Source organism: Abramis brama, assembly GCF_963993115.1.
Source record: "Abramis brama genome assembly, chromosome: 6".
Lineage (NCBI taxonomy): Eukaryota > Metazoa > Chordata > Actinopteri > Cypriniformes > Leuciscidae > Abramis > Abramis brama.
Genome location: NC_139968.1, coordinates 29,586,290 through 29,598,629, shown reverse-complemented (window position 1 = coordinate 29,598,629; position 12,340 = coordinate 29,586,290). Strand labels below are relative to the sequence as shown.

Genomic DNA, 12,340 nt, shown 5'->3' with positions numbered 1-12,340 from the left:
TTTCTACTGGAACAGTTTCTTTAATAATGTAAATTGGACTAAGGTTTGGTCATTACCTCAAAAATTCCTCCTTACAAATAAGGTTAAAGAAATCTCATACAAATTAATTCATAGAGTTTATCCTACAAAGGTATTCTTACAAAAATTTAAAATTAATATTGATTTAAAATGTTCTTTTTGTGAATGCTCCACTGAAACAATTTCACATTTGTTTTGGTATTGCCAATTTACCCAGTATTTTTGGAATAATGTGGAGGGTTTCATTGCTAATAATATTTTAAGAACATTTTCTTTATCTTATAAACATGTGATTATGGGTTTTTATATAAATGATCGCTCTTTAAAGGACGATGGTTTTATTATAAATTTTATTTTATTTGTATGTAAATTTCACATTCATAAATGCAAGTTTACAAAAGGCAAACCTCTTTTTATGGTGCTTGAAAAGGAGATTAAAATGTACATAGATGCAATGTCTAAAACTAAAAATAGTAAAGCAATTAAAACGATTAATATATGCTCCTTCTTTAACATTTTCACTTAACATAAAAAATAAAATATAATGAATGGGGCTGACCTGAAGAGTATATTTTCTGTACTTAAATGACATTGTAATATCCTATGGAACTGTTATATATAATGTAGATCTGTTTGTAAAATTATGTTTATGTAACCTCTCATCCTTTTTTTTTTTTTTTTTTTTTTGTGTGTGTGTGTGTGTGTGTTCTAGTTTGTTCTTTTTTGTTGAGGCATGGAAAATATTTTTGTTATACAAGATATGGCACTGTACATGCTACCTGTTGTTGTCAATAAAGCATTAAAAAAAAAAAAAAAAAGCAAAGAGTATAGAAGCCCAAGAGGCGAAACTCAATAGAACGCTCCATAGCAACAGTTGCCCCCATGACGTGACGGCGCGGCCGCCATTATGGACTGAAAACTGAAGGAAAACGGCGAAAAATATTGGGAGTCAATGGCACTGAAAAACTTAACATTACAAAAACTTAACATAACTTAATTTTTTCTGGCCGTCATATCTAAATATGAAAACAATTTAAAATACATTAATGAGGATGACCGACGTTAAATGACAGAAAATATACGTCTATGTGTTGGTTATGCATGGCCTAATTACCCTTAGGAAAATAGTATTTTGGGACAAAATATTACTATAGAAGTAGGCTACTATAAGACAACTATAGAAATACTATAGCGGCTCTAGGATATTATAGAGGTATTACAGAACATAACATACTTCTGTGATGTTCTGTAATACCTCTATAATATTTTTAAGCTGCTATAGTATTTATATAGTAGTCTTATCGTACTTCTGTAGTATGTCCCAAATTACTATAGTATTCCTATAAGATTACTATAATATTTTGTCCCAAAATACTATAAGATTCCTGTAGTACTTTTTAGTAAGGGTATGTCCCCCACCGAATCGGCTTCATTAGCCTACCACTTACGGTTTGCAAAGATACAATTATAAAATTACTGCAAACCTTTAATCTATCAATATTTAGTTCTATTATGCATTTTCCTTGTTATATGAATAACAGAAATTCATGAAATAATATATAGGCAGACACACAATAAGATATTTATTCAAATGTTGATTTTGAAATTAGTGAACATCACCATATATATGATTTGGATAAATAAATAAATAAATAAATAACATTATAAATGAACATTTCTAAAGACTTTTCTTTTACATAGAATGTCAAAAATATTAACAACTTGTTTTTTCAACATCTTCAGTGAAAGTGCACACAGTGAACGTTTCAATGGCAAGAAAAAAACAATCTATGAATGTCCTATTACAGGCGGAAAGGTACAAAAAAGATGTGCTATCTAGCAAGTGCACACATGAACTAAACACCTACTAAAATGGATTTTGCCATTGACTGGCGCTAACGATTTCAGCAGCTTTCAGTCCATAATGGCGGACGCGCCTCCGCCAAAGAGTATAGAAGTACCAAGAGGCGAAACTCCGTTGCAGTTTTGACAACAGCCACTAGGTGGCGCTTCGGTAGCGCGGCCGCCATTTTGGACTGAACCAACGGCTTTACCGTTAGCACAACTACCGTATACAGCATTAATATTATGTCTGGAAATAATTGGAGACAAAGAAAACAGTGTTCTGCCATCAACTGCAACAACTACCAGTCTACAACCAATCAACTAGCATTTCATAGATTCCCCAAAGATCCAGAAAGGTAAAGTAGAAAAGGTTTTTATTAACTTTAAAGTGAGCTAACGTCAACGATAACAGGTGCTGTAACGTTAATGTAAGCTATCCCATAACCGCAGTAACAGTTTGCTAACGTTTTGTATGTATTTGGTCGAAATTGTCAAGACTCGAAGAGGGCTTTTTAAATCGCATACTTTCAGAGATATATGAACACCTAACCTGGCAAATGACCGCTTTATTAATTCATTGTTATCACTAAATTAACCCTTTAACTGTCATCTTTTTTCCGCATAAACATGAAAATCACTATCCAAACTTAAATGGTTGTAATTCAAGAATGCTTTGGAATATAGACCTATGGTTGGTCTTGTTTTAAAGAAGACATTTGTCAGATTATTGTTGAAGTGAAATAAATTATGAAAGTGAAACAGAAAAAAGTTATATAAGTTTGAGTTTATTAAAATGTACAAATTTAAAAATATAATTATTTATATTTTATATAAAATATATATATATATTACAAAATATTTTACTCTAGAACTGCAAGAAAATGAAAGCAAAAAATCTGAAGAAGTTGTGTTCCACATAGGTTGATATGTTGATATCTCGCTCCTGCCGTGTGCTCTAACGTGACACGGTTTGGAGCTGCGCGCTCTTGCTCACTCGCTCGCTCTAGATTCCGGGAGATTTTAGCCTAATTTGCGGGCATCAGGGACCCGCTATCAATATGCGGGAGACTCCCGGAACTTCCGGGAGACATATGGGATGTCTGCTATAGAGATATTAAAAACTAGAAACTACTATTTAGTTCATTTAACCGCTTTTGAATTTGAACCGGTTATCGTTCAATTCTATGACAGCTGTGTTGCGTTCAGTCCAAGATGGCGGAGCTGCAGCTCTGCGCATGGGTGCGTTTGTTGCAATGGAACGTTCTATTGAGTTTCGCCTCTTGGTACTTCTATACTCTTTGCCTCCGCAGCGCCATCTACAGACTGTTACCCATAATACAACAGAGTTTCGCCTCTTGGGCTTCTTTGTATCAAGGGCGCAAATGTGGTGAAATGGCCCAAAATGAGTTAAGTTGTGCTAAGATAAAAATATGTACCAGCTTATTGATTGCTTCTATCGCTATGTTATTCATATAGACTTCATGTGACGAATATTTTTTACGTATTTTGTAGATTTCTGTTTGTAGCAAATTCGCGACATTCGTCCATAACGGCTGGATTGGGCTATAATGGCCACATATCATAATGCTGTATTTAGATGGTTTCAGCCAAAAAAATATATATATATTCCTTTTTTTTCACAAAAAAAATAGCATGTTAGGATATAACACTATAAGAATATATAATGTATGCACTGGAGAAACAAGGAAAGAGTTAAACAGAGTGTAACATGGAATGTATAAAAACTACTGTCAATGTTAGGGAGTAGGAGAGTGTTTTGTTTCTTGCTGTTGTCAAGATTGATTAATTTGTCAATTAAAGTTTAAGTTCTAATAACTTTGTGCCATGAATAAAATCTACATAGGCTACCTGTGATGGGAAAATTTTGTAAAAAAAATTTCCCTAAATGCCTGTTGTCGCTAATTTGCAACATACCTAAATTTATATCTATTCTATATGGTATAGACAATTTAACAATCTCAACTTAATTTAGCATCAGCTTGGAGCCAGAAACACACATAATATATATATTTTTATTTAATTGTAAGTAAATTCAGGCATCAGTTAAGAATCCATACAACTGTGGGGACTATTATTAGAATATTAGAAATCCAATATTCAGGCTGTTTTCTTTTTGTTTTCATTTTTCTACTTTCAATATTAAATAAAAAAAACCGACTGAACGAATGATAAACGAATTCTCTTGAACCATCACCAGAAAACTACTCCAGTGCAGCTCTGTAATTGCCCAAAATGCTCCGTTGGACTCCTCTACTCTTCCCTGTGGATGACCTGTGACCTAGCCTACTTTCTGTAGCCTACGATCTGAATTTTCCGTGTTTTGAATTTTAGAAAACTGAATTTAAAGTTCCGATTTTCATCTTGTAGCCTAAACTTGAATCTTAAAACTGGATATTTGCACTAAGTATTCAAAAAAAAAAAAGCTGTTTGAAAAATTACATGTCCATAAAATTCAGCCATAAAAACATTTCAGTTCGTTAAATTTCGTTAAATTCGTTCTAAATTTCATGATACCGCAATTGACCTATCGGTAAGCCCCTCCCCTCGAACGCAGATGAGCCAATAGAAGTTGAGTATCAGTTGCACGGGGACCAGAACTCGAACACCTTTAGGTTTCAGCGCAATAGAGAAACATTGGAATATCCAAAGCTCTCATCGGTTTGCTGGTGTTTATGCTGCAAAATGGTAAAACGATGTGCCTGGGGTACTTGTAACACTGATTCCAGGTATCCTGAGAGGATGGGCTATGGAATTTATTTAATTTTATTCCATTTCCTAAACCCAAACAAAACAGAGCAAAATGTCTTCAATGAAGACGGAAACGTTCATTTTCTGGTTGTCATACTCTCATTAAGTTACAATTAAAGTTAGTGAGTCCATGCTAACGTACAAACCTAAATAGCTAAATTCTCACATCATGTACAGTGTAAGTCAAAAACACATAAACGAAGGTTCTACATTTCAGTGCCTCTCCATACTGAACTGGTTAAATGTAAATGAATTTAATCTTACACTGTGGTGCATGTACAGTGTTGATCCTGGATGTTGTCATCTGCGTACAACCGTAACATGAGGCATCTCCCGCTTGCATTGTGATCTGAAAAACTTTCAATGCAAATGTTTTGCATTCTTCCTAGCAAATGTTTTCACTCGCAAAACATTTGCAAATCTAATTATTTTTATACATTTTTTATACGTTTACCTGAAAACGTGTTGTGTATTTCTTAAATTCACTAGACTGCTGCAAAAATGTGTTATGAGCCTCAGATCAAGTTCAGCTGTATGTGGATGTAAAGTGTTTTAGTTATTTGAAATTGGTATTGGGGAAACGTACTTTTAAAAAGCATGTTCTGTGAAAGCCAGTTTCAAACTATATCTAGAAAACGAAATGACAGCAGCGTCACGCACAGCAGTAATACAGACTCAGTTCTGGATTCTCCATCTCTCTGTTTCAGCCACACAGAGAGCACTTCAGTACAATAATGAAAAAAACACTCTGTATCAGGGTAAATTCACTCTAACATTTACTGTACTGCAAAAAATGCCAAGATTGATCAATAATCTTTTATTTATTTTTCCCCCCCACCAGGTGTGTTTGGTGACGAAGTTAATGTGACAGTGTCAGTGATGGAGGGAGATTCTGTCACTCTAAACCCTCAAACTGAAATATCAGAAGGTGAAACAACTCAGTGGTTTTTTGATAATACAAGGATAGCTGAGATTAATAAAGCAGATGTTTCTGATGAGAGATTCAAAGACAGACTGAAGCTGGATCATCAGACTGGATCTCTGACCATCACAAACATCACAAACACAGACTCTGGAGAATATAAACTACAGATCGGGGGCAAAACTGATGTGACATCCAAAACATTCGGTGTTACTGTCCGCGGTGAGTAACTCAAGTCTTACAATCTGATAACTGGATTAAAATCTAGATTCATTTTCTGAGAACAGTTTAGATGATGTGGAATAATCAGAGTTTCATTCTTCAAAACCTGTTGTTGTTTTTGTGAATTAAAAATGCAGCTATGAGTGTAAGTTAAGAGAATAATGTGTAAAAAGTGAAATATGTATAAATGAAATATTATCTATTGACAGAACTATAACATTTATTCTTCAGAGATTTACAGCAAAGAGGAATCTAGAGTTATTTTCACAACTTTAAAAAGAAGAAACAAGAGGTGTAGAAATGACCATATACAGTTTTATTGTGTTAAATGATGTTTTGTTGAATCTAATTGTGTCTCTCTTTTACATTACTTCCTTCATTTATTTAATCTTCCTGTATCCACATGATATGAAGGGATGGTAAACAACAGCAACAAAACTCACACAGATTAGAGTTATTGTTATAGGTAGACACTGCTTATTAATATTTAATGCAGTGTTTTATGAGACATTAATTAAGACTGATGATGGATGAAGCTCCACAATGAATAGATTTGATCTGAGTCGATCTTAAGAACATGTTGAGCTTCAGCCGTCTGGAAAGTCACATGATCAATGACACTCATTTACTCTTATTTTCTTATTATTGCCCTTTATTTAACCAGATACTTTCTGAGATTAAGGATTTAATCTCACTCTTTTACAGAAGTGACCAGGCCAAGATGAGCAGCACAACATTATAAAAAAGAAAAGAAGAAAAAAAAATTAGAAAGAAAATCGCCATAACATTAAAACAATTAAAACATTTACAAAGAGTTTCTTCCTTTAACATTCACTAAGCAAAGATCCAAACATTGATACCAGTGTCTGCACATTCAGATCATTTTGTAAAAAGTTCTGTCACTACTCACATTTGAATAATGACATAGAAATAAAGTGCAGATTCTGAAATAGTTTTCATGCATTTTACATCATAAAACATCTTCTAGTGTCAGAATCCAAGTTTGAGATCAATATAAAGAGTCATTCAGAAAGATACAAACAGTTTCAATGACCAGAGGGACAAAAGGAAGAAACTTTACAGTGATAAAAGTAGGAAAAACACAGAGTATAAATATATGCAAGAACAAAAGAATTACAGGTGAGCGTATAATTTAAATTGCAATTACTAAAGAGTTAGCAAACTTCATAACTAAAAAAACCCTTAGATAGGCAGAGGTTCAGATTTCAATTCAACATTCAACAAAAAGAGAGAGAAAAAAGAAAAGCAAGAGCAGCAAATCTAACGAATCTGAGTTAAAGATGTTCAGCATTTTTTACTTCTAGACCTGTAGCATTATTAGCTTGATCTGTTTTAATCTGTTTCTGTTTGTTCTCCTTATGTGTTTATTACTGTGACAGATGTTGTGGAGTCAGTGTCAGTGGTGGAGGGAGATACTGTCACTCTTCACACTGGTGTTACTGATATACTGAGAGATGATCAGATCAAGTGGAAGTTTGGAGATCAAGACTTAACCTGTTAACAGTCGCCCCCACTAGTTGAGCTCAAACCCAAACCTGACATACACAGACTAAAACAGACACAGTTCATGAACACTCTGGACTACAGGTGTAACTGAGGACTCTTTAGAAAGATGATAGATGTGGCTTTGTCATACAAGTAAAATAATCAGTTATATCATTATAGACTAAAAGGGAGAGAGGCTTAAACATTTTGTAAAGTAATGATCAATTTATTTAAATAAAATATATTTAAAAATATATTTGTGAAACTGTGCTATGAACAACTCAAAAATCAATCAATTCAAAGCCACAAGTCTGAATAAGTTATCATTTAAATTTGATTGTAAAGCCACTAAAAATAAGGTTCATAAAACATTTTCTTCTTATAGAATGTAAATATTGAAAAATGGCACTTGGTGACACCAAAATGGCAACTGGTAATTAATTTGAGATGAAAAACAATATGAAATTATTTACAACTAAGCATAATTGTTGTATCTGTAAATTATGAATATTTAAATAGTTGAACTTTGTCTGAGACAGTCGTGTGTTGACAGTACAGCGGTAAAAGTTACAATCATGTCTTTAGGTTTATGTTCGCAGTGCGTTCATCATTCACACTTTTCCGTTGTCAGTTATTTCTCAAACGTTTCACCCACATTTTAAAAGGTTTTTTTTTTTTTTTTTTTTTTTTGTCATCTACTCTTCATATGTTGACACTTTTACATAATGACAGATATACAGCAAACTGCCCATCCTGTCATCTCTCTCTCTCTGTCTCTGTCTCTACTGGCATCCAGTATCTCTCTCTCCACTTCTCAAATCTCTTTACTCTGCCTCATATTCTGTAATATACCACCATAAATATACCATTCATCTGACTTTAGTCTGAACACATTTACCCCAGTGCAGAACTCCTGCATAAGCAATATTCAGTCTGCAAACATTTATCTTTGTCTCTGTATCAATCTTTTAATCTTTTTTAGTAGTTGTATATGTGTTAATCAATAAAGACTGTAGCAAAAAAAAAAAAAAAAAATATATATATATATATATATATATATATATATATATATGTTATATACATACAACATGTAGTGTAGCATTAGTACAGCACACTTCTCATTCTAGCATTCTCATTTTTTTATCATATAACTCTCTTGCTTGATCTGTTTGTTTGAGTATCCAGATCAGTCTGATATAGTTACATAGCCATAACCAACTGAGTGAGTTTGGGGAAGGACGATCAGTTTTGCTAGAGCAGGGTGGCAAGACAGTTACTGTGTAAAAATAAATCTTCCCTACTATATAGAATGTAAAAAACAGCACATCAAATGTCCAAATACACAGTATTCATTAAGTAATAGCCGAAGAATACCTATGACATACTTCTCTCACCATGATTGTAAAGTGCACATCGCATTAACACTTAACTATCTCATGAGGCCACAGGAAAAATGTGTACATGTCAGGGAAGAGTAACTCTGCTGTCTTAAGTCATATGACAATGCCAACATGGCAGATTTAATATGTTTAATCTGTATTCATAATACATACGATTTAGACATTTTAACATTCAAACAAGTTCTTTATATTTTGTGGTATCTGCTCTGGCAGTATGTGATTTCGGACATATCTAGTCTGTGGCAGACAAATGGATTGTTCAGGAAACTTGTTAAAGAAAAAACAGTAATTATTTTTGCAGTTATGTTAATATACTAGTGGCGGCACACATTAATTACAGAATGTATTTGGTCAGAATACAAATAAGATTTCTAAATAGAAACTTCAATGCTTGAACACCTGCACAAGGCTGATTGTGTAATACTAACTATTCCTATCATCACTGTAATCATCTCTGTGTTAAAACTACAGTGCAGTGAATATTATCTGTGTATATTTGGACGTCAGAACAGTCGGTGGCGCTGTTAGAATGTTCTGAATCACTGACCAATCAGCGCTGCACAGAGAACGCTGGGGGCGGGGCTATTCTTTTTGTAAGACTCTAACAAACATATTTGTATGTTTTCCTCCTAAATGCCCTTACAGTGAATAATTTAGTTTATAATTCATAAGAATTTCCATTCTCTCAGAAGAAACATTACGCAAGCAAAGAAGAATTCATTGATATTTGTTTAAAACGATCCCTTTTTGGACTTTAAGGTCAAACTGGTTTTGTGTTCCGGATAATAATCATGAACTCTGCGCCAATTTTTGCCTGATTTAATTGATCTGTCATCGTCAATAGACAACAACTGTTCAGAACTCCCCGTTTTAATGTTGCGTGAATAATTGCGAACTCTTGATACGATGAAAAAATATGTTATCTCTACAACATTATGGTCGTAAATATCAATGCTCGAGCCTTTGACCTTTCGATTGACGTATCGTTTGTCAATATTTGTTTAAACGTTGATGGTAAAATCGTACAGTAAATGAAAACTAACAAACTTTGGAACCGGTGATGGTCTCGCGCAAGTTAATGGATTAAACGGCGCTAACGCGAGATGGAGCAACACCGGAGACCTCACCATCACAAACATCCGAAGAGATCAGTCTGGAGATTATAAAGTGGAGATCAACACCAGCAGTATAATCTTACACAGAAAATTCCGTATTAATACTCTTGGTGAGTACATCAAACGTTTTATAATGAGAAAATAATCTATTAAATTCTAGAATTATCATATTTAGATTATGCCATCACTCTAGTGAGCCGTTTACATGCTTAGATTAACACTTAGTTTATACTAAATATAAACAGAATTTTAATGTTAACTAACTGGAATTTTATTTAATAATTTGATGGTGCATTTTTCCATTTGTGTATCAGGTGCCAGTCATTGAAATCAATACATTATATATATATATATAGCCTATTTTTTATTTTTATGAACATATATTGTGTAATTTTATTCCAATAGATAGCCTAGCCCTAGTGTAATGCAGTATATAAGCTTAGTAGTTATTGCAGGGCATTTGGTTCAACCCTCATAAGGAGCCATAATAAGCATTTCATTTTGGTTTGAATTCTTGGTTATTAGTGACTCAATCATGTAGGCTATAATAATTTCAGATTAGGTACAACTGATGTACACCAGTCTTGTGTGAATGTGTTGTTTTCGAACCCTGCTCTCTTCATAGCCTGGCTCCGCCCTCCTACGCAGTAGCGCAAAAAGTGGGTAGGCCTATGCGCTATATGCGGCGCATGGGGGCGCCAAAGCGATGGTAAAAAATGATAATAATAATAAAATAATCACAAGATTCCATCATAGAATTTTGACATATTGCAGGCGCCGTGAGCGTAGTGAGTTGTAGTCGAAAAAGATGGATAAAGCAAAAAAAAGCTGTTGGGGGCTAAAAATAGAAAAAGATAGAGGGAAAAGGAGATGGCATGTCAAGGGATGCGACAGCAGCTGAATAAGTGGATGGTTAAAGGCAACAGGTAGGATTTAAAGTGTCAGCGCTTGAAGGCACGGCCGGAACGCGGGAAAATGCTATAGGTGATTTATTTATTTATTTATTTTTTTTACTAATAGTATTATAAAACTATTCATTTGAAATACTACCAAATAAAGCAAAAAACTCCACAAAAACTTCCCGGTCAGCTGCATCAATCTTCCTTCGCCCAGCGAGTGCTTGAAGTGACTCATTAATTTACTGATGCGAATTTGTTGTGTCGCGTCACGTCGCGTCGCCTGTCGCCGCATTCAATGTAGACAGCATTACTTTCCTTTGAGGGTGCTTAAACCGCTTCAGGCAGCGCCAAACTGGATTTTTGTTGGGTCAGACCCATCTGCTAGCGATGGGGGGACAAGGAAAAATATGCACCAAACAAGCCACTTTGAAATGTTGCTGTTTTCATACAAAAGTTGGGTGACCCTCCCCGTAGACTAAAAAAAAGTTGGATGACCCTCCCCTCAACAAAGAATAAAAATACATCCTCCCCTATTTTCCTATATGGGGAGGCTGCAGACTTGGAGCCAGTAGATCTACGCCCCAAGCAGTTTTACGCCCCAGCAGTTTTACGCCCCTGCTGTTCCTGATGCGTCCAGTAGGGGGATATGCTGCGAAATAACACCATTAAATCAACGCTCAAAACGTACACATTAATAACCGTCCCGTTCATAGATTTTGCCCGAATTTGTGTTTTTTGTTAATTTAAATATAAACGTTTTAGTATAAATCTGCACTATGGATTAACATATCTGTAGATATTAGGTTGGGCTTCACTCAGCCTATACAGAAGACTATTTGTTTTTATGAATTAAAAAAATAACACACATTGGATCAGATGACAAGTAATGATATATGACATACTGTAGAATAGTTATATATGACCTACTGTAGAATAGCTCATTGAATATTGAATATATTAATATTGAATAAATAATAATAATAATAATAATTAATAATAGAATATTCACTGTATGTTTTTATACAGGAGACTGAGTGAAATGTGTTGTTGTGAATTTATATAAAGTTACAATTAGATATTAACCATATTTAGCCCATTAGACAGCACCGTGTAATCATATGGATTCTCTATTAAATATCTGCTGTACTATTCACTTAGTCATCATACAGCTACAAAACGGTGTCCTACATAGCATTTTATGAAGACAAACACAATTTATCCCTTTTCTAAAATTCCAAGGGCCATTTATAAGAAGGAGACAATATTGTTGTTCACAAAAACATTATTTATCAACACCATTTATGAATTATGATGACTCCTGTAGATGACTCCCCTATGGCTTGCCACTCTTCTTTCACTGTTTTTCTATCCTCCTGTCAAAGTGCTTCTGCTCACTGATAAAAAATAAATAAATAATTAAACATAAAAAAAAAATGTAAAAAGGACATCCATGGTGAATTTGATCTTGTCAAATTCACAAGCAGCAGGACTCACTGTTAAATTTTGTATAAAATTCCTGAATCCTTTTTTTTTTTTATCACAGTTGCTTTGGTACATTTCATCAGTATTCATTATATCAATTCATTATTTCCTTCATTAGTGAAATTCTAAATACACCTTCGCAATTCATCAGGACACATTTAC

At 34.0% G+C, this 12,340-nt stretch overlaps 2 protein-coding genes across 4 annotated transcripts in view; one reads left to right on the top strand and one right to left on the bottom strand.

Moving 5' to 3' along the window:
* The window catches only part of LOC311085716 (uncharacterized protein), a 194,439-nt gene that overhangs the window by 105,111 nt on the left and 76,988 nt on the right, over positions 1–12,340 (bottom strand). The gene's annotated exons all lie outside the window — the stretch shown is intronic.
* LOC311085712 (muscle M-line assembly protein unc-89-like) overlaps positions 1–12,340 on the top strand; it is a 44,981-nt gene that overhangs the window by 16,943 nt on the left and 15,698 nt on the right. For 2 of the 3 annotated variants that reach the window (XM_084118288.1, XM_084118286.1), the window contains 3 exons: positions 5,474–5,776; positions 7,177–7,290; positions 9,770–9,907. In XM_084118288.1, coding sequence (XP_083974414.1) covers positions 5,474–5,776; positions 7,177–7,290; positions 9,770–9,907 — 555 coding nt within the window. The remainder of the gene's footprint in view (positions 1–5,473; positions 5,777–7,176; positions 7,291–9,769; positions 9,908–12,340) is intronic. The other variant, XM_084118287.1, reaches the window with a different exon arrangement.